The sequence below is a fragment of the Natator depressus genome, chromosome 10, assembly GCF_965152275.1.
Source record: "Natator depressus isolate rNatDep1 chromosome 10, rNatDep2.hap1, whole genome shotgun sequence".
Classification (NCBI taxonomy): domain Eukaryota; kingdom Metazoa; phylum Chordata; order Testudines; family Cheloniidae; genus Natator; species Natator depressus.
Genome location: NC_134243.1, coordinates 54,511,418 through 54,532,564, shown reverse-complemented (window position 1 = coordinate 54,532,564; position 21,147 = coordinate 54,511,418). Strand labels below are relative to the sequence as shown.

General features: G+C 39.0%; 1 protein-coding gene across 2 annotated transcripts in view; it reads left to right on the top strand.

The window, feature by feature from the left end:
- ENTREP2 (endosomal transmembrane epsin interactor 2) overlaps positions 1–21,147 on the top strand; it is a 391,860-nt gene that overhangs the window by 329,969 nt on the left and 40,744 nt on the right. For both annotated transcript variants that reach the window (XM_074966203.1, XM_074966202.1), the window contains one exon: positions 9,554–9,661. In XM_074966203.1, the coding sequence (XP_074822304.1) occupies positions 9,554–9,661 (108 nt within the window). The remainder of the gene's footprint in view (positions 1–9,553; positions 9,662–21,147) is intronic.

Here is a 21,147-nt window from a genome sequence, read left to right as displayed (position 1 = left end):
AGGATCTTGGAGAGGTTGCCTATATATGGAAACTGTGCTATATAATTCAGGTCATTTTAATAAACTTATCTTTTTTATATCTGAATTTCAAATGAAACAAGGACCTAAGAAATATTTAGCTATTTTGAAACTCTGGGGTAAATCTTGAAGAATATAAAACAATGGGTTAAACTCCAGCTTTTTCCCCCTCCCCCAACTCACCCCTTTTTCCACATAGAAAACATTTTCATCTAGCTCATCTAATATAACTTTCAAAATTAGGTGGATTATGGGAATTGGTTGCCCCGTGAATGTCTTTGCCTGAGGGTCTCTGTTCCTTTGAAGAATTATATTTAACTTTTGATCTTCTCCTATGCAGCCTCTCTGCATATCTCCAACTGTGACATTTTATAGGACCACAAATCAGTGAGACTAACATTTCTTATTCTTTTGAAGCAGTTCTGAACTCTCAAGGATATAGCAGCAGCTTTATTTCAACAATTTACAAACTCCTAAGTGTGCCTGGAACTGTAATGGAGGAGAGAGCACAGGAAGGCTTCTGTGAGAAAGAAATCCCTTGGCATTAGCTGTTAATGGTGTAAAGGAACTATAGGAAGCAGTCTAAATTTGGGAAACCAATTAAAGGATTATTCATAAAAATAAATATGCTGCTCCTTTCTCTGTAGATCTATTTAGCTCTCGGGCAAGAGGGTGAGTATGTAAGGAGGTGGTAGGATTTGGGAGGACTGTACAAGGTGTGCACATCACTTGTGTGCTGTGAGATTCAGTTCTATGGGCTCCATGTGTGACCACATCAAAGGGGGCCAGTGATCCACACAGAGGGGGCATACCAAAGGCCTTGGGGGCTACTCCTGCCGGATAAACACAAGCACAGCATAAGGTCTTATCAGCCAGTTTGAGAGTGGCAAACTTGTACCAGTATCAGGCTGTTTACAGCATTGCTTTAGCTGCCTCTTTCTGATCATAAGCCTTATTCCCAACCATTTGCAGAGATCCTCCACACACAGCCAAGATACCTGGACTGGGCTCTAGGGATTGGGCATGCCCCAAAGCATATCTGGCCGCAGCCTCTGTTCTAGGAATCTTGCCTCCTGAATGCAAGAAACACTAGGCAGTTTGGACTCCCTGCTCCTGGTATTGTCTACTGCCTTTTCAGAGATCATTAATTCAAACTGCCTGATTGCAAACCCTTACTGACAATGAGAGATCTCACCACAGTTATGTGTTTAGTAATAATCAGTAAAGTTAAGATTTTATCATGGTTATTTTTAAGACAGGGCAATAAACAAAAATTCACAGAAGCCCACGATCTGTCCCTGACTTTTACTAAAAATAACTGAGACCAAATGGGGGCTATAATGTGGCTATAATAAGATTGCACAGCATGCAGTGGCCATAAGTTTATAGATTTAGGCATTCTCAGGCCAGAAAAGGATCATTGTGATTATCAGGTCTGACATCCAGTAAAGTACTGGCTGTAGGATTTCCTGGAATTAGTTTCTGTTTTATATAGAGCACATCTTTTAGAAAAATTTCCACTGGTGAAGAATCTACCGTAACCCTTAGTAAGCTGTTCCAATGGTTAATTATCTTCACTGTTAAAAATTTTCACCTTGTTTCTAGTCTAAATTTATCTAGCTTCAACTTCTAATAATTGAATCTTGTTTATACCTTTCTTTGCTAAATGAGGAGCCCTCTACTATCAAATTTCTGTTCCCCCTGTAGGTACTTATAGATTGTGATCAAATCACTCCTTAACTTTCTTTTTGATAAACTAAATAGATTGAGCTCCTTGCGTTTGTGACTATAAGGAATGTTTTTTCCAATCCTTTTAATCATTCTTTGGGCTCGTTTCTGAATCCTGTCCAAGTTATTGAATTGGGGACACCAGAACTAGATGCAGTATTCCAGTAGCAGTCACACCAATGCCAAATACAAAGATAATATAACCTACTTACTCAATATTCCCGTTTATTCATTCAAGTATCACATTAGTCTTTTTGGCCACTTTGTAGCACACGGAGCTCATATGGATTAGCCACCATAACCCTCCACTCCTTTTCAGAGACACCACTTCCCAGGATAGTCTGCCATCCTGTAGTACGGCCTATGTTGTTTGTTCATAGATGTATGACCACATTTTTAAATCTAATCCTGTGTCCTAGCTGGGAACAAAACTGCAGCGATAGCAATTCTCAAAAAGGCCTTCACCTTAGTTATGGGCCTTTTGCATCTGAAAAAGGAATTCTTGGCTAGATGGGCATGCTTGCTTTGTGCCATAATTTCTGCCTCTAATTTAACCTTGAAAAGCAATCTGAGCCACATTAAAAGAGTGCAAAAAAGAGGCAAACCAGAGAGATCGTGGGAGTGGAGAAACTGAGAGGGATGTGATTCCTTGTAGAAGCACTTGGCTACTTGGAATCAGCTACTCCTCCAGTGATCAGCATCTGGAGAGCCACCAAAAATTAATGAGGCTATTGTTCTAAAGGAGTTAGATATGAATAAAAATGAAGCACTGGTTTCTGTGAGGTCCTAGAATAATTCCCAAAGAAGACTCAGAAAACTGACAGATCCAGAGTAGACAGCAGCTCTTGGGTTATGTGCTGTTCCTGGAGTTTGCAGAGTGGGAGGGAGGAAGAAAGGGAATAATTTTAACCTTTTTCTTCCCTCTCTACATGTGGTAAGGGGTGGGTCGTGGTTGAAGGTGACTTATAGAATACTATAAATCATATGCTAATGATTCATGTAAGATTTGTTCTGCTGGTGCTTGACCTTTCTGTATTACCTGTACTTTTAGTGGCACCAGTGTCACTGTTGTTCCATATTTTATACGCATCTCTTTATTCTATAGCCTGAGCTTCTGCTATCTAGTTTTGAAAGTATAAACTATGACAAAATAATGCTTTATACTGAAAATAGATTTATAGTATTTATAGTGATTTATAGTATTTGGAGTGGAGAGACTACAATATTTTACGACTCTGCACTTTGTTATGGGCTTTAGCCATCCATATAGTACCTTTTTCTATAGAAAGAATTCCTAAAATCCAGATATAACTGGGCTAATATCCATTAGATATTTCAATCCATGCTCTATAAGATGCCAGTAGCAGGCAGTTGAATCGTCTAGAACTCTAGATTATTACATAACTCAACAACTATAACAACAAAAAACTATTGGTTGACTAAAACATTGAAGTAATTGTATATTAAACATTCTAGCAGCCTGAATCCCTAGTGCTTCTGAACTAGCATGCTTTTATAATTTTTGTCATCTGGCACCTTTCTATTTAACACAATCTGTGTTTTTCTTTAGAAGTAGTAATTGTACAGGTTCTGTTATGTTTTCTGTGTTTCATTTCTTTTCATACCTGGAATGAACTTTGCTTAACATGAGTTAACCTGAAGTTTGCCGAAAAGTTAACACATCCATCAATAATCTTCATAAACACAGTGAAGTATTTGTGAGAACAAGATTTATTTGGGGCTTTCTTTTCCCCTGTTAATAGGAATTCGGGGTTTATAGTATGCCTTTCTCTTTATCTGTTAGCAGATAAATAAAACACAGTGTGTGAGCTGCTGTCTGCTTTCGTAATTACTCCTGAGAGCATTCTGTGCAAAAAAAATTAAAAATTCTGCACACAGTATTTTAAAATTCTGCAAATTTTATTTGTCAGATAAATGTGGAGGCTGCAGCATGGCTTTGGGAAGTACAGACCACTGGCTGCACAGAGGTGGGAGATCACTGTGCAGCTTCCCCCCCAACCCCCTGGGACATGGACTCAGCAGTGAGGCTGCACCCAACCCTGACACAGTGCAAACAGGTGGCCACAGGTTCGAAAGAAGGCCTGGTCAGTCCTTTTACTACCAGGTTTAAGTCCCATGTGGGAGTGGAAAGCCAAGTTTGTGGCAAGAGTTTTACTATATCCTTAAGGAACCTTCTGGTAGTTGGATGTCACAGATGGTGGACTGTCTACTGGATGGTGGAAGGCTGTTATAGCCTCTAGGTGGACTCTAAAAGAGGTTATAAACAGTCGTGATCTTTTTAGGGCCAGTGTACAGTCTAAGTTGTGTGTAAGAGTCACAGACATCCCAACAAATCTCCCCGACATACACCAAATCCGAAATCTGGACCATTTTTGCAGTTAGGTACATCATGCTGAGGATTTTCTGCTGTGTAATAATACCTCTTTGCTTACTTACCTCTCAGTGAAAGCGACCTTCCTGATAGTGATTACTTTGGCCAGGAGAATAGGAGAAATAGTGTCTCTGAGGGCACATCCCCCCTATATGGTATTCTTTCAGGACAAGGTTATGCTAAGACCATATCCAAAATTTGTTCCTAAAGTAACCTTCCCATTTCACATGAACCAGTTGATTTATCTTCCAACTTTCTGTCCTAAGCCTCACCGAGACAACAGAGAGGTTATATCACATACCCTAGATATCAGAAGGGCCATAACCTTCTACCTGGACAGAACAAAGTCCATAAGGAAGTCCCCCACTTTTCCTCTCCATTGGGGAAATAGCCAAGGGCTCAGCAATATCGGCCCAAAGGCTTTTCAGGTGGGTCTCAAATTGTATCAGACAATGTCACCAAATTAGCTATATGACCCCCTCAGAATACTATTTGTACACACTCCACAAGGTCGATCTCCTCATCCATCGCCTTCTTCAAGAATGTCCCAATCTCAGAGATTTATAGAGCAGTGCATAGGGACACTCCTCAAAGAAGAAAAAGTTACTCACCTTGTGCAGTAATGATGGTTCTTCAAGATGTGTGTCTGTATGGGTGCTCCCTTCTACTTTGGAGTTCTTATCAATGACTCTGCAGTACAGAAGAAACTGAGGGGGGTTAGACCATGCATGCTGGCTAGCCTCATGGTAGGGCACAAGGAGAGACAGCGCATGTGTTGGCCTAATGGACACCGCTACCAAAATTCTCCGATCAGCAGCACAGGGACACAAGCACACCTACTGTGGAGCACCCATATGGACACTCATCTCAAAGAACCATCGTTACTGCACCAGTTGAGTAACTTCTTTATCTGTTTAGACTTGAAATTAGATGAAGGTTTCTGACCATCAGAGGAGTGAACTTTTGGAATAGCCTTCCAAGGGAAGTAGTGGGGGCAAAAGACCTGTCTGGCTTTAAGATTAAACTCGATAAATTTATGGAGGAGATGATATGATGGGATAACATGATTTTGGTAATTAATTGATCTTTAAATATTCATGGTCAATAGGCCCAATGGCCTGTGATGGGATGTTAGATGGGGTGGGATCTGAGTTACTACAGAGAATTCTTTCCTGGGTATCTGGCTGATGAATCTTGCCCATATGCTCAGGGTTTGGCTGATCGCCATATTTGGGGTTGGGAAGGAATTTTCCTCCAGGGCAGATTGGAAGAGGCCCTGGAGGTTTTTCTCCTTCCTCTGTAGCATGGGGCACGGGTCACTTGCTGGTGGATTCTCTGCTCCTTGAAGTCTTTAAGCCACGATTTGAGGACTTCAATAGCTCAGACATAGGTGAGAGGTTTTTCGCGAGATTCTGTGGCCTGCGTTGTGCAGAGGGTCAGACTAGATGATCATAATGGTCCCTTCTGACCTTAGTATCTATGACTCTATGAATCTGGTGACCTTTTCAGAGAGGAGGAAAGTTTCTTGCAGTCATAGACCCCAGTTGAGCATAGTACTTAAGCAGGTGCTGAGCTCAGTGGGTGAAATCCTTACCCCACTTCAGTCCCTGTATGCTGTGTTAAGGGCTGGAATGGCCTGATAGGGGCACAGCACTGTGGAGTTTCTGAGCAGTATTGTGGCCCCTAGAGCAGCCCAAGGAATCTGCTGTAAGTCATGCAGGGCTGTCTAAGTTTTGCTGGAGGCTTTTCCAGCCCCTGAAACACCCCAAGATCAGGATGGTGCAAAGATGTCTTAAAATTAAAGCCACCTTACCCTGCCCCTACCTACTGTCCTGGGCTGCAAGTTCTGTGCTGCACCTCAGTTAGAGAGAGAGCACAGATTTCACCCAGTAGGTTTTTAACACATACTTAGTTATGCATGTGTTTTAAGTGATTTACTGAATCAGGGCCTTGAGAAGTCAGCAAGAGAGTTGTCCTGTACGGGATTTATTGTGGCTGCTTCTTCTGCTGCCTTGATATTCCTGCTTCACCAAATCCTTTAGTACAAAGCTCAGGTTTGATTTTGGGGTTTATGGGTGAGCTGTTCAAATCTTGTTTGGTGATTTCTTTCTTTACAGGTGCCTGTATTCTATAGTAGGAACTTTGTGAGGATCCAGGTCATACTGTGTGCTCTGCAAATCTTATTTGTGTTTTTCTATATTTGACTTGACCTGTCATTCATATCTTTACATTGATCTTTTAGACTTGGAGCTACTTCAGATTGAGAAGTCATTATTTGACATTCTTCATAGATGTTCCTTGTGCCTCCTTTTTTCTGAAATGTTGCTTTTGGGAGTGGGACAGACAGGGATTGAAATTTTCCCTCCCTATGCATGTTATATTTTTTGCTCTCTGTTGCAAATTTGTTTCGTGTTAAAGGATCAGAATAAGCAAGCAGTTTTGAAACAGCAGACTTTTCCATTTTTACCTGCAGTTGGACAAAGAACAATGTTGTTATTAGACCTGGTTGGAACTCTTTCAAAGAGATTTCATTTTATCAAAGCTGAAATGTTTCACAAAGATATATCAATTTCAACTAAGTTTTGGGAGGGGTAGGGAGTAGTTAGGATCTTAGCCACTGGTGTGAAATGTGGGAGAGACACAGGTTCAAGTCCCTTCTCTGCCTGATTTAGAGTGATCTGGGATGAAAACTCTGCTCTCAATAAGGCAGAGTAGGGACTTGACTATGGATCTTCCACATCCCAGGCCAGTGCCTTAGTGACCAAGCTACTCACCCACAGATCCGTTCTTTCTGAATCAAAAAGCTCAATTAGAGTTTCAGTTGGAAAATTGATATTTTCACATCATTCCATTTTAGCAAAAACATTCTAAAGGTTTTGGTTTTCTTTCAATGTGGAATGAAATCAAATTTTGAAATCTCAAAAGTTTCAATGAAACAGAATTGTCCTAGAACACCTCTAATTAATATTAGCTTTACTCATTACTGAATTTGTGACTTGAGCATAGGAGGTATTAGTCTGCACATGTGAATTAATAAGACTTTTGGGTTCCACCTGGACTACGGAACATAATAACAATGGAGGCTATCTTGATTCTATCACATCAGTTTTTAGTATTACATGTCCAGACTTACAGCCCATATTTTCAAAGCCTGGAGCTACTTTTGGCTCCAGTATGGGCAGTTTTGCACTTGCAATCTTTTATATGTGCAAATGATGGCATTTACTAAGTACTTTGATTTATGGTGTTGGTTGCGAGGAGGTCTACAAGACATCAGTTGCACCTGCAAATTACTGCAGGTACATTATGAAAGTCTGTTGCACACAGATGGTCAAATTTTGCTCTCATTTTCACCTGTGTAAATCTGAAGTCATTCCATTGGTTGATGGTGGGTCTCTTCTTTGTTGGAGAGCAGATTGCTGTGTGGGTAATGAAAGAGATAGAAATTATTAAACTGAAAGTCAGCAATAGTAAGTTTTTAGAGATGATGATGTCAAATGTAGTATTCCATGAATATCTGTGTATTCTTTAGAGTCTGCTGCGTGTTCTTCCTCACATTCTGAGTTTTTAGTGAGGGATGTGTGGATTTCTGAATCCATGAACTGTACAGTTTATATTTCTGCCTGGGGATACAAACAGCATATTATAATTATTGTAATGTATACTACTTTGGTGAACCTGCTCTAGAATGTTGTTGTTTAGGGGATTTTCACTTGAATATGCTCCTCTGATGGCACCAAGTTTCTTGTTCCTGGTCATTGGCACTCCTCTCCCTTTCAATCATGTGTCTTTCTCTCTCCTGCTCATCACCTGGGCTCACCTCTGGAGCCCAGAACTTTCACATTCTTTCCTTCTCCTCTTTTTGTGCCACCTGCTTACCAGCTGAATATCTGCAGCGCCTCCCCAGTTTACCCCATTAAAGTATCCTGACACTCTTGATGTTTGTCAGTGCATCCTTTTGCTTGAACTAGTCCTCCTTTACTTCCATATTGTGGGGAGGGAGAGGGAGACTGGCTCTCTTCCTGCCTTTCTGCTGTGGACCCAACTGATCCATTATTCCCATGTGCCAGCCAGCTGCCTGAGAAGCCAGCAAACAGCTGAGCAGAGCAGCAAGAACAGATCCGGCTCAGTGTATCCTGTTAAGTGACTGGAACTTACTGACCTATTTGCTGGATTTCGTGTGCTTCCCAGGGGTTGGCAGATTTCCATTTTCAAATGTTGGTCACTTGGGGAGTATATAATTAAGATGGCAACGATAAATTTGCAGCTGTTGGTACTTTTGTTTCAGACTTGCTTCAGCCAACAAGATAGCAGTACATTGGTTTACAGCATGTAAGTTATTTAGCTATTGGAAGGGACAGAAATGTCATAGTTTTTAAGATTAAGACTTAGATTCTCCAGAATGTTCTTTATCCATTGAGTTCTCTTGTCCCCTGTTTAACAGGGTTTTTTTCCAAATATCTGCCATGAACCACTTTCACCTCCTGGCCATTCAGTTCTTTACAAGCATCACTGTGATTGCAGCAGTATAACCCAATAGGTATATCAGCTGTGCCGCAGCTGCACAATTACTAAATACGGAGAAAGTATATTAGCTTATTAATTTTGTGTTGATATTGTAAATCACAGTTATCTTCCTCCAGTGTTAAGACACACTACATGCAAATCAGGTGGCTCTAAGAACTGGATACATTTTAAAAATTACAAATGTATTGGGGAAAATGCTGCTATTTTAATTTCAAGTATTTTTAAATCTGGGCAGTATATTATTTAGTTCTGTTTTTTTCTTTTAAGTGCCTGTTGTTATTGTTCTTCAAAAGATATCATTGTGCAGTTACTAACTCAACACAACGTAACAGACCTAGATGGACTCCTTTTGTCTTTTGCCGTCTTTCTGGGTTTCCATCATGCTATTCCAGAGGTGCAGACTATCTGGAATAAGAGTGTACCACTCTTTATTCCTCACCAGTTTTTCTATTGACATTTTTAAAAGCAAATAAAATTCTAACTTGTATGTTTAAAATACTGAAAGCAATTAAATTGGCCATTGTATTTCTAAAAATTAGAAGTCAGACTCATATTCTCTTTCTGGCAACAGTGTGTTGGATTTTGTTCCCAAGAAAAGCTGTAGTAGTTTGTGTAACATCAGTGGAGTGTGGATCCAAAAACATTTTAAAAAACATTTTTAGTGCTCAGCTACTTCTCTGGATAATAGTTTTCTTTTTTGTTTTTAGTGTGTGTGTTTGGGATAAGAGAAAGGTTACATGCTGAGCGAATTGTACAAAGCTAATTAAGATTATATCAAATAGATAACAATTGACAGCATTTATTTTCAAATCTGCTAAAAATATTTGCAATCCTGTCATGTGTATCACCAAGATAAGAAGTGACATTGTGCTGTTTGTCTTTTCACAGGATCTATTGTTCAGCGTGTGTGCTCTCAATATCATCTCCACAATTGTCTGTGCTTTGGCAACTGCAATGTGCTGCATGCAGATGGTTTCTTCTGATGTTTTGCAAATGGTGAGTGCATTTGAATGATAGTTATATTCTCTCTGTGAATATATCTGTATGTTATATGCAGATATATTTACATGTATGTAAATCTCCCCACTGTATTTTCCACTGAATGCATCCGATGAAGTGAACTGTAGCTCACGAAAGCTTATGCTCAAATAAATTTGTTAGTCTCTAAGGTACCACAAGTACTCCTTTTCTTTTTGCGAATACAGACTAACACGGCTGCTACTCTGAAACCTGTCGTGTATGTATTTGTAATTTATACAAATGTAAAGTCAATGATGGTTGATGGTGGTATAAAAGTTTTGTCTTGAAGAGAGATTTTGAAACTAAGAGGTGACCATTAGCTTTGCAAGTAACAAGGTTCAATTTTCAGCTATCACACTGTCTGTATAAGTAAATTCTGGCAAATCTAGGCAGCTGTCCATTAGTGTCTCAGCTGTAGTAGAGGGCATACACACAAAGCAGCAACAGCTATATGTGCAGTCATACACTTTGGTATGCTGCACAGAGTTAGAAGGAAGGACTGGCACAACTAGTTACACAGGCATAGTTTAAAAGTCCCGTATAAGCTGGAAAAAATAACAATGAGTTTGAACTGGTTACAGAAAGACAACCATGTGCCAGTGTAGGCCACTGGCTGGTGCAAAATACCGTTAGCTGGCATTTTTACTGCATTTTAATCATGTGATATATGGATACAAAACACCTTTACAGTCAAATGTGCCAGCAACTGGTTACAAACTTGATCAAAAGATTTTGTGTGTATGGAGCCATAGGTAATTGGTGGGGGAGAGTGAAGTGGTGGTGGTAGGATATATTTATTAGTAGGTGCAGTGCAGTCATGGCTCCAAACATGCACAATAAATGCAGTTTTTCATTGGTGCATAACATAAGTTGTGCATATATGTATGTGTGTGTTTATAAATGGACATGCAGTGCTTGTTCCATAATCCTTCTTTCATGTCATAAACAGCATTGAGAAAGAGTTCTCTCATTTCAGCACATGAGACAGTGTGTGTAAAATATTAATCATAAGAAGACTTTTATTATATGGTGTATTTTGTACAGAACCATAGGTCTGTTTTTTTCCTTCACTGATCTCAGCTGCAAGATGCCTGATAACTAAAGGTCCTGATCACAAAGGAGTTTTCTCACCTTTCAATAATGAATGGGAGAATAACTGATGCTCAGACCTGATAAGATCAGTCTGTCTAGCATAACAATAATGTCATGCACCCAGGAATGTAGTCATGAATATTCAGAGAAGTTTAACTCATGATTGTTTTATGTCATTTAGCAGCACATTTCTCTGGAACAAAAACATACAAATGACAATGTTCCCACTGGAATATTAAAGTGCTTGGTTGCTCTTCTTTTCCCGATGGCCATGATTAGCCTGAAGATTATTCATTTCCCTAGTCTCTGAACCACAATCAATACTTTTTCTTTCTGATCCCCTTTTCTGAAAAGCATGTACAAAAAAGATAGGAACTTGAATAGGAAATAAAATGAGTTAGCCTTGGAAATGTATATATTTTTCTCTCCCTTTTCCCACTTTCCTTTTCTCTTTTTCTTTGTTCTCTCTCTGATTCTCCATTTTGAGTCTCTTTTACTCATCTTCTGTTCTGCACCTTGTTTCTGTTTTGTCTCTTCCCTTATATTTATCTTCCAATTCGACATGTTTTCTAGCTGTCCCATATTTCTTTCTTCTCGTGGCCTTAGACATCCTTCTTCTATTTTTCTTGCTTTCAGAAACAAGAGGTTCTGAAGAGCCTATCTTTCCTCTCCTCAAGGTATCCATATTTTTTCCTATTTAACCCTGATATTTTTCCCTCTCTTCCTTTCCTTCAGCTTTCTGGGGCCAGATCCTCAGCTAATGTAAACCAGCCTAGCTACACTGAAGTTACACTTTCTTACATTAGCTGCACATCTGGCCCAGAGGTTTTCTTTGCTTTTCACTGTCCTAACCCCACAAAAACTGGGTCTTATTCACACAAAAACTTTTAACCAAGTTTGTTTCTCTTCTTTCCTCGGTAGGCTCCCCAGTCTGATTCACTTCCTTGCTTACAAGTTAATGTTCCCTGTTTCTGCTCCTTCTTCCTCCTCACTAAAGCACAACACATCTCTGTTGCCATCTTGTGACAGGAGGGTTTCACCTTGGCAGTGTTAAGATAGTAACATGGGGAAATGCTTGCAGTTGTAGATTAAAATGATTTAAATATTATAACATATTTCACTCAGTGCTCTGTTATTACTCAGTAGAATAGATAGATCCTCCTCCTGTGCCAATAAAATATACTACTTCATTACCATCCATAATCAGGCTGCAGGGAACAATCCTGCACTGATATAAACTATACATAATAAACTATATGGTCCAATCTGTCTCTTCTGTGATTTTCTATTCTGCATTAGTGTGTTCCTTGCCCCAAAAGTTAGCCAGATGGAAAGAACTTCTTATTTGTTATCAGGACTCCATAGTGGGCTTTGGATAACAGCTGTTGATAATGATGGTAGCTTTTTAAATCACATTATATAATTCTGTTGTAGTATCCAATTTTCCCTGTGGATGATGTAATTCCCATATGCTATAGGTGTTCTCTTGCTTAGCAACACAGAGCTTAACAAATCTGCAGCTATGCTTCATGAATCTTCTTCTTTCTTTATGGCTTGTGCATACAATAGTTATCCAGATGCACATGTTGAAACTCACTGTATTTTATTGCATTTAGACATTTATATTATGTACATTTGATAAACTGATCTTGGATGAGTTGTCCAGAAATGCTACATATTTGTACCAACCTTTAGGGTAAATTTGCCTGTGAATTTGAAGATCCTTAGTTGCTAAAAAAACCAAACCTGTACTTTCAAGCCTTAAGGAAAATCTGTTAGTTCTAGTTTTCTGCTAACAGCTCCCTCCTTGGAATCACAAGTTTAAAACCCATAGATTTTTGAATCACAATAAACAATTCTGCCATCTATACCTAAAGGTATAAAACTGAACTGGCAGCTCCACAGGAGCTCATCAATATGAGCATAAATAAATGTTTCCAGTTGCCCTCACAGAGACTTCTTTTTTTTTTTTTAACTGTCTAGGCAAGGAAACTGATCACAAATAATCCTAAACTCAATAAACTTCTTTGACCATAAAGTTTAAGCTTTTCATTTGTTCCCATATGTATAGCAAGAATAAGCATGTGAAGTCAAAGACCTTGACGAAATGCATGGTGATTACACTTGCCTCTATTATTCATTGCTTGGAGTCTAACAGTGCCACCTTCTTGATATTTTTTTTCTAATCCAGTATTGCTTATCGCAAACTAGGCTCTCCTTGCTTTTTATATGTGCTCTTTTCAAATGTCACTTTTTTCATTTAATTTTACATTTGCTTATGATAGTCTCATAATTGATTTTGGGTGATGTTCAAACACCACCTGTCTGTTCAGTGCTGTTACTTACTTGTAAGCAATGTTTAAACTGTATATTTTAAATTACATTTAGAGCTCTGTTTTTTGCATTATCCCCCAACTCTTTTAAAATAATCCTCTCTCCAAATTCAAATTTCTTAGGGACAGATTTTGATTCTCTTTGTCATCTAAAGTAGTACCTTGCTCTGCAGGAAGCTGCATATAAACCTTTAGGGCAGAGATCATCCTTCCATTACTTGTGGTACAGAGGCTAACAGCATGAGGCCCAGTTCCTGATTGGGGCCTCTTGATGCTAGCAAAATTCAAATAGTAAATAATAATAATCAAGGAATAAATGTTCCAGAACCTTGGCCTTTGATTAGGATTAACCCCTTTTTTAAAACAATTCTAAAATTCTGCACATGGCTACTTTCAGCATGACCTTGTCTGTTTGATGCTGTATCACTGACTCAGTTTTCAATGCTATGTGTTGGATTCCAAACAAAAAGGCTTTCAACTGCGTCGATAGGCCCAGTATTTTTAACCCAAGAAATCCTGTATATTTCTGGTATTTCACTTGATTTTTTGAACCTAATAAAACCTCAAAATAAGTTTGCCTAATTATAGTATATTGTGTTGCTTGATTTATTATCAGCTTAATTAAAATAAATGCACTAGAACAATACCTACCCCTTACATTTTCAAAGCAGTTTACAAGGATTTACCTCCACAGCTCCTGTTAAAGTCCGTAGACACATGTAGTTAACATCCTCCACAACAGTATGTATGTATGTACAGCATATGTTCTGTAATGCTTTATAACTCAAATATACACATGGAGGGGGAGGGGGTGTCTCACGCGTCACAGTTTCTGTAGGCCAGGTTTGTTACACCAGTGGCTCCTTGCATTCCTTCATCATCCCCACTAGCTCCCATTCCTGTCTTCTTAGTCTGTATTCGCAAAAAGAAAAGGAGTAATTGTGGCACCTTAGAGACTAACCAATTTATTTGAGCATAAGCTTTCGTGAGCTACAGCTCACTTCATCGGATGCATACTGTCTGTTTCAGCAACTCCCCCTGCCAGATATTCTGAGAGTCTCCCAATCCAGAGTCCCCATTCTCCCCCACCATGGCAGAGTTTGTGTGTCCCCATTCCCCGATTTTCATCTACGCCGCCATTCCCCCAGTCTGCCCACATGACAGGGCTTTGTATACCCTCTTGCCCTTTTCCCCCACACCAGGGTCCTCAATCTCCTGCCACTAGGGGTTCTGTATGCCTCCCATTACTCATGTTCCCCATTCTACCCCCATTGCCAGGGGCTCCGTCTGCCCCCATTCCCCACTTTCCCACCTTCCCCCCCCCCCATGGGAGGGGCTCTCTGTTCATGCCCATTCCTCCCAACCCAGGGTTCCCCAATTTCACCACAATAGGGATTCTTTGTGTGTCCTCCTCTTCCCCTCATACTAGAATCCCCCATTCTCCCTTTAAGCCAGAGGCTATCTGTTCCCCCATTCCCTTCTTCCCCGTGACAGTTCTCAGGGGACCCAGGACAGTGAGTTGTCTTGTTGCTACCTGCTTTCAGAGTGAGGGATTCTTGCATTTGCCTGGCAGATTATCAACTCCCTGACACCACCAGCCTTTCAGCCGCTCAAGGCTATGCCAACCCTAACTTCTCCTTGCAGGTTAACAATAGAGGCACCCCAATCCCTGAGTCCCTTTGAATCATTCCCCTGTGATATCCAGCCCCAGAAACTGGCTACTCACAGAAATCCCAGATCCTCTGCTCCCAAAGGAGCAGTGTACCCCAGTTTACTACCTTTACCTTAAACCACACAGCACTTGTGTGCACTTCAAAATACATTTATTTAAGAAAAAATAAAGATTTAACTAGAAACAAGAGAGAATGGTGGGAACAAATGTCTGTAATACAAAACAAAATCACAAAATGTGAACCTGGGTCAACTGTTTTTAATAGTTACCATACTTATTAAATGGAGTAGGGTTACCTCACAAAGTTCAGCCTGTTGCAGAGTTGGCTGGTTTCCCAAGCATGAGGGTCCAAACATTCATGAAAACATCCTTGCTCCACAAAGGTTTTCCCCAGTGAATGGATCCAGAATACATCTCTCTCCTCTGTCTTATACTGAAAACAGCCTTTTGTTTCCTTTTTTTAACCTTCTTGTGGTTTTGATTGTTTGCAGTTGCTTTTGGTGGTTTCCCATTCAAAGTCTTGGTATTGCACGAGGCTAAACAATTGGACCTTCCATCACCAGCTAAACAAGGCAGGGTGACAACTCCCCATTATCTGAGTGTGCCACATCTTATTATCATGTTATCCAGGTGTGCTTGATGTCACATCTTCACAGCAGGGCCACCCATGCTCCCTATCAGGCCAGGATTCTGTTTCTCCCCATTCCTGTTCTCCATATCCTCCCCACCAGACGAGGGGCTCTGTTCTCCTGATTGCATTCTCCTCCCCCATGCCAAGGGTTCTATGTCTCCTTTCCCCAAATGTACCTTTTTTCCCCCTGGATTGGATGGGAGGAATGAACAGCTGGTTTCCTCTCTCTCCCACCATGGAACAGGCTTTGAGGAGGCACGACATTAGGAGGGAGAAAGGAAGCCTGCTTTTCTCCCCTTCTGGATGAGCATCCACCCCATGGCTCCCAGAGGGAGTGCAATTATTTCTACTCTGTGTGTTGGAGAGAGAAGGCATTTAGGGGGTCAACATATTAAACTCTATTAGGAGGATGAGCAGGGTTATCGTTCTTCTGATAGCCGAAAATGGATGCTATCGACAAATGAAAATGACTTTGTTTGTCCCTCATTTCCCTACTTGCAATGCCCTGATTTTCCTCCAAAATCAATAGTCCATTCATTTCTAGAACATTCCCTTAAATATTGAAATTGATCAGATGTGACATTCCGTCATTATTGCATTACATGAATACAGACAAATAGATTAATACCATTGAGTTGTGTGTAAGGCCTCACAAGCTCAGCCAATTGGATGTAATAGGTTATGATATTATGCTTATTTAAATGTAAATTTTATGTTTAATTAAGGCATTTCAGGATACAGTTTACAGGGTATTTATTCACTTGTTACTTAGCTAAATTCTAACACACTTCTGAAAAATTACCCCTTAAAATGTTGCTATATATTCTTGTGTGAGTGTCTTCAAAGATTCACTAACGTATCTTTCTGTTGGGATAATATTAAAGAACAACTTTGATTAATCAAATCTCATGATGGACATTTGGTAATCTAGGGAATTTTCAATGTAATAAATAGACATCAGAGGACATGACCCTATTGTATACCAGAGAACTCAAGATAAATGAAGTTTAAATATTCAAGATTGAATTGTATACATTATTTGCTGTTGTCATGATTGTCACACTCCACATTAATAAGTTAACATCGTAGAAGTTTTTTAAAACCTCCCAAATCTCTCTCAGCGTCCTTGCCTGGCAGGTGTTCCATTCAGAACTTGCACCAATCAGTCTCTTATCACTTATTAGCTATGATTTTGTAAAAATAATTGATGTTTGTGTAACTAATAAAGGAATAATAGCACTATTAAGAACCAGCGATAGAACAAACAGATCTTTGGTGAGAGTGCCACACACAACTCTGCTAATGGTATTTATTTCTCACCCGCAGATTTGTTGGGAAGATTGGCTAGTATTTTTAGTATGTTGTAATTTTATATTCCCCTTTTCTTTACTTTTGTACTGGCATACCAGTAATCTTGGGTTTGGGATTTTGTTGCCAAGGACGAGGTTTTGCTTACTGTATACCATCAAACAAAAAAAAAAGCATTTACTAATTGCAAACTAAATTAAAAGAAAATATGTTAACTTTCTCTGTAGCTGTGACACTCTGTTTCCCAGACCTGAAGAAAAGCTCTGTGTAAGCTTGAAAGCTTGGATCTCTCACCAACAGTCGTTGGTCCAATAAAGATATTACCTTACCCACCTTGTCTCTCTAACTTTTTGTTTAATAATTGCCCCGAATTTCTGTTCTCTAGTGTATTTATAGAGAGTCTTTTAAAGGGATAAGGCCTTGTGGAGAGTCTCTCAACAGGCACTTTTTGGAGGGAAAAAATAGTGAGCCAATTTTAGGTGGTGGTTCTTGGATTGTGCTGTTAAAATTCAATTCTGTTTAACAAGAGAAATACTCACAGAAGGAGAGAGACAAGAATAGCAAAAGATAAGAAAATGCAGCTTTTGTTTCTGATGTTTTCAGTTCAGGAACAGGCGCAGCATATGGCACAAGATCAAATTAGCCACTCTGGAACTCCAGTTTTACTCTCTGGGCTTGGAAGAATATTTTTCTAGGTTGCTCCTGTTTCAGTGTAGTCAGTTTGGATACTGGCACATTCCCCCCTCTCTCCTCTCTCTATTCCTGGGGGAATTCTGCACCAAAACATTAAACATTCTGTGTACAATATTTTAAAATGTTTCGTATTTTATTTCTCAAAATAACAAAATATAATCCAGTTTCAATTATTTTGGTAATTTATTTCAAAATACCTGTCAGTAAATATGTTTGTAACAATACAGACAATAAAAAAGATTCAGGAAATAGATTGCTTACTAGGCATATGAATACAAAACTTTGAGTAATAATTCATTTAAACTACAATACAGAGACATATTTCCCACACCCTTCAAAAGCAGTGCAAAGGCTTGTGGGAGTGAGAGGTAATGGAGGAGCTGAGGGAGAGGGAAGTAATTGCTGGGAAGAAGCCCGGGAGTGAACCTGGAGGGTTGTTGGGTGTGGGTGGAAGAAGTATGGAATAGGGATTTTTGTGGGAGGAGGGATTGTTAGGGAGCTGGGAACCTCCTTCATGCAGACTCCGGCTGACCGCTTGCCTCTCTCATTTAGTCAGGCATATCTGCTCTGTCCCCATGTGTCTGTGCACTCCCCACAGTGGGTTTTTTTACCCATGAAAGCTTATGCCCAAATAAACTTGTTAGTCTTTAAGGACTAACTCATTGGACTCCTCATTGTTTTTGTCTTGAAAACATTTGGGTCTGTTGTTAAAACACTTGTCACCTCACTAGAAATTGTAAAAAAACCCTACTTAACAGTTCTTTGGGTTCAAGACAAACTCATTTGAAAGTATTCCTTAGATTCTGTGTGTCCTTTCAACAGCAATTTTACGTAACATGGTTATAGGTTAAAATTACATTTATCCACCACTTTCACCACTGTGGCCAGTTTAAGACTGTATCCTGGGCTAGGGGTCATCACAGTAGCTAATGCTTTCCTATGTAAAAGCACCTCTTGCACAGAGATGCTAATCAAGTCAAATGATATAAAAATTCTGTAATTTGAAGAAATGTCCATTAATAACCAGGCTGTCAGTACGAAAGATATTTTATTTGTATCTTAAGGCAGCTTTAAATTTACGTCTTGATTAATGAATGGCTACTGCATTATAGGCAAAATAACATTGGAAATTGATTGTAACCATGCTAAAGTGTTAATTACATCTACTCCAGACTTTCTTCAACTCCTAGAACATTGATATATTATCACTCATAAAACCAATGTTATCATCATTGTGTATTCACCCTTTATCACCATCACCGTTATTAACAGTTCATCGTGTAACTTATATGGTATCTGAAAAAATCTCTTATTCTGTAAGGGAAATAAGTTAATGATGATTCACAAACTGTAGCATTTAATTACTGTTGTCATCAGCCATTATAATTCAGTGTCTGTGTCTTGTGAGGTTAACTGAACAAACTCTTTGCATTACCTAATTGAATATGGCAAATTGCATAACAAATTTTTATCATGCACTTGCATTCAACTTTTATGTAGTACAGTCATACCACCCTAGGCTGTGATCTTGAACGTGCTGCTGCAGTCAATAGCATAGAGCACTTTAACTTCAGTTGGTGCAAGATACAGTGCTTGGTTAGTGCATAAATAGGAGATCTGTAAGGAAAACAGTATTCTTCAGGAACCATTGTTATTGAAACGCTTTCCTTTGGGTTAGTAACTGAGCCAATGACCCAGCATTGTTTTAGGAGTGCTTTGATCCATATATTTTACAACCCTATATATGTATCTATTGTATCATGTAAAGTATGTAATTAATTTTGTATAAGTTGACAGAGTTTGTGTGTCTTGTGAGTCAGTTAAGGTTGTTGAAATGAAAACATGCATTTTCTTCTCTCCCTTGTTGGGAAACTTCATGAACAGCTAGGGTCACAGAATATATAAATTACCTCAGTTCAAAATGTCATAGTTTCAACTGTTTTTTTAATTGTAATGTACTTGTCTGTTTTATATGAGCGTTATATTATTTAATATGAGCTTTACAGTAAACTAATTTTGTGTGTGTGTGTGTGTGTGTGTGTGTGTGTTTGAGAAATATATAGGGCCGCTTTCTGATTTCAATTACAGTGGTGAAAAATCCAGATTAGTTCCTTCAGTGGGCTTCTTTGGATTTACACCACTGTAAAAGAAAGCAGAATTTTCCTCCCTAAGGAGAAACTAGAACTGAAATTGGGTTGGAATAGACAATTTAAAGTGCCAGACAAAGAAAGCTTTCTATTCTGAGACCTCTTTACTAATTTGTATTTTCAATGGCATGTGTTTCCTATTCGTGTTCATGGAAAATTTTATTAATTGGATGTATAAAGTTTTCTATGGTGCAAGATTTCTAGGCATGTGCATAGAAAGCTGTAAGTGTTGGCTGTTAAAAGTGGGATAACTAGTGACCTCTTCTGAAGAGATCTAACACCGAGAAATCAGTCCACATAGAAATAAAGTTCATTGATAGTGTGGTGGGATGAAAGTCACGTTCCTTTTGTCTACACCAAATCTGTCGTCTTGATTATTAGAAACTGTACAGTATGCCCTTAATGCTGTTAGTCAGTTCAATGCCTAGGCTTTTAACCCCACTGTCCTGGCCAAATTCTACAGTAACTACATTATACTTACCTAAATTTCCAGTCTCCTTTTATTGAATGAAGTGTTCTTTCTCACTGGACTGCTGTGTAGTGTTGCTAGAGGTTGTTAAACGTTACTGTATTTTGCCTCATAGGTGGCCGTGCTGAGGCAGTGGGCAAAGTAATTCCTCTATACAGCATATATAGGTTGCATAATTATTTAGAGACTTTTGTAAAGTGCTTTGGCATCTGTTGGATGAATGATCCCTGTTGTTTACTCTTAGAAACACAAGGAAAATGAGAGTTCTCTTTTGGGAATAACAAAAACAGGTCAGAAAGAAATTAGAATTTTCTTTTTGTAGTCTTTTACTTTTAAAGCCCCAAATAAACTCAATTTTCATTTAACTACATAAAAAGAATAATTTTGCCACTGTAAAAAGACTGTTCTATTTTAGTGTCATCTCTTTCTTTAGCTAGTCCTGCTATTATTTCATTTAAGCACCTGCTGTGGTCCTACAGTGTATTTTAGTGCTACATTACATTATATTACATTACGAAGATTAAGAAAATCTTCCACTTTAATTGTATGTACTGCACAAACCTTCTCTAGTAGTATAAATCCACTAAAGCTGTCACGGCAGTTACTAACCTTTTGTAGAGGTTACAGCTTTCAGAAAGGTATCTAATTAAACATTTATGGAACAGCGATGAACTTGTGACTTTGTGCATTGAGGCCTAATGCTAGTCAATTTCTTAAGCGTGTATGATAAAGGAAAGGTTAACTACTGTATGGGCTAGTATTTACAATGCTGGGTATCCACACTATAACCATAAATTGTAAATACTAAGCCAATAGAGTTTTTAAATGTCAAAATTTTGCATTCTGATATAGGAAGAAAGAGGCGTCTAAGCAAAGATGGCATTGTTACTTTGTGCATCAGAAGGCTATAGTATAGTATTTTTTGTAGTTCTTTGGTCTGTTGTATTGCGTGAAAGTATCTTCAGCGTGATAGTCTTGTAATTATGCAACTCTTTAAATATTTCTGAGTCCTACTCCACAATAACTATTATTATATGTCTAAAGCACCACAGAAAAGCAATGTTTCATTATGACTGAACCAGACGTGTGTTGTTTTGACTGATTAGCAGTTTTCCAT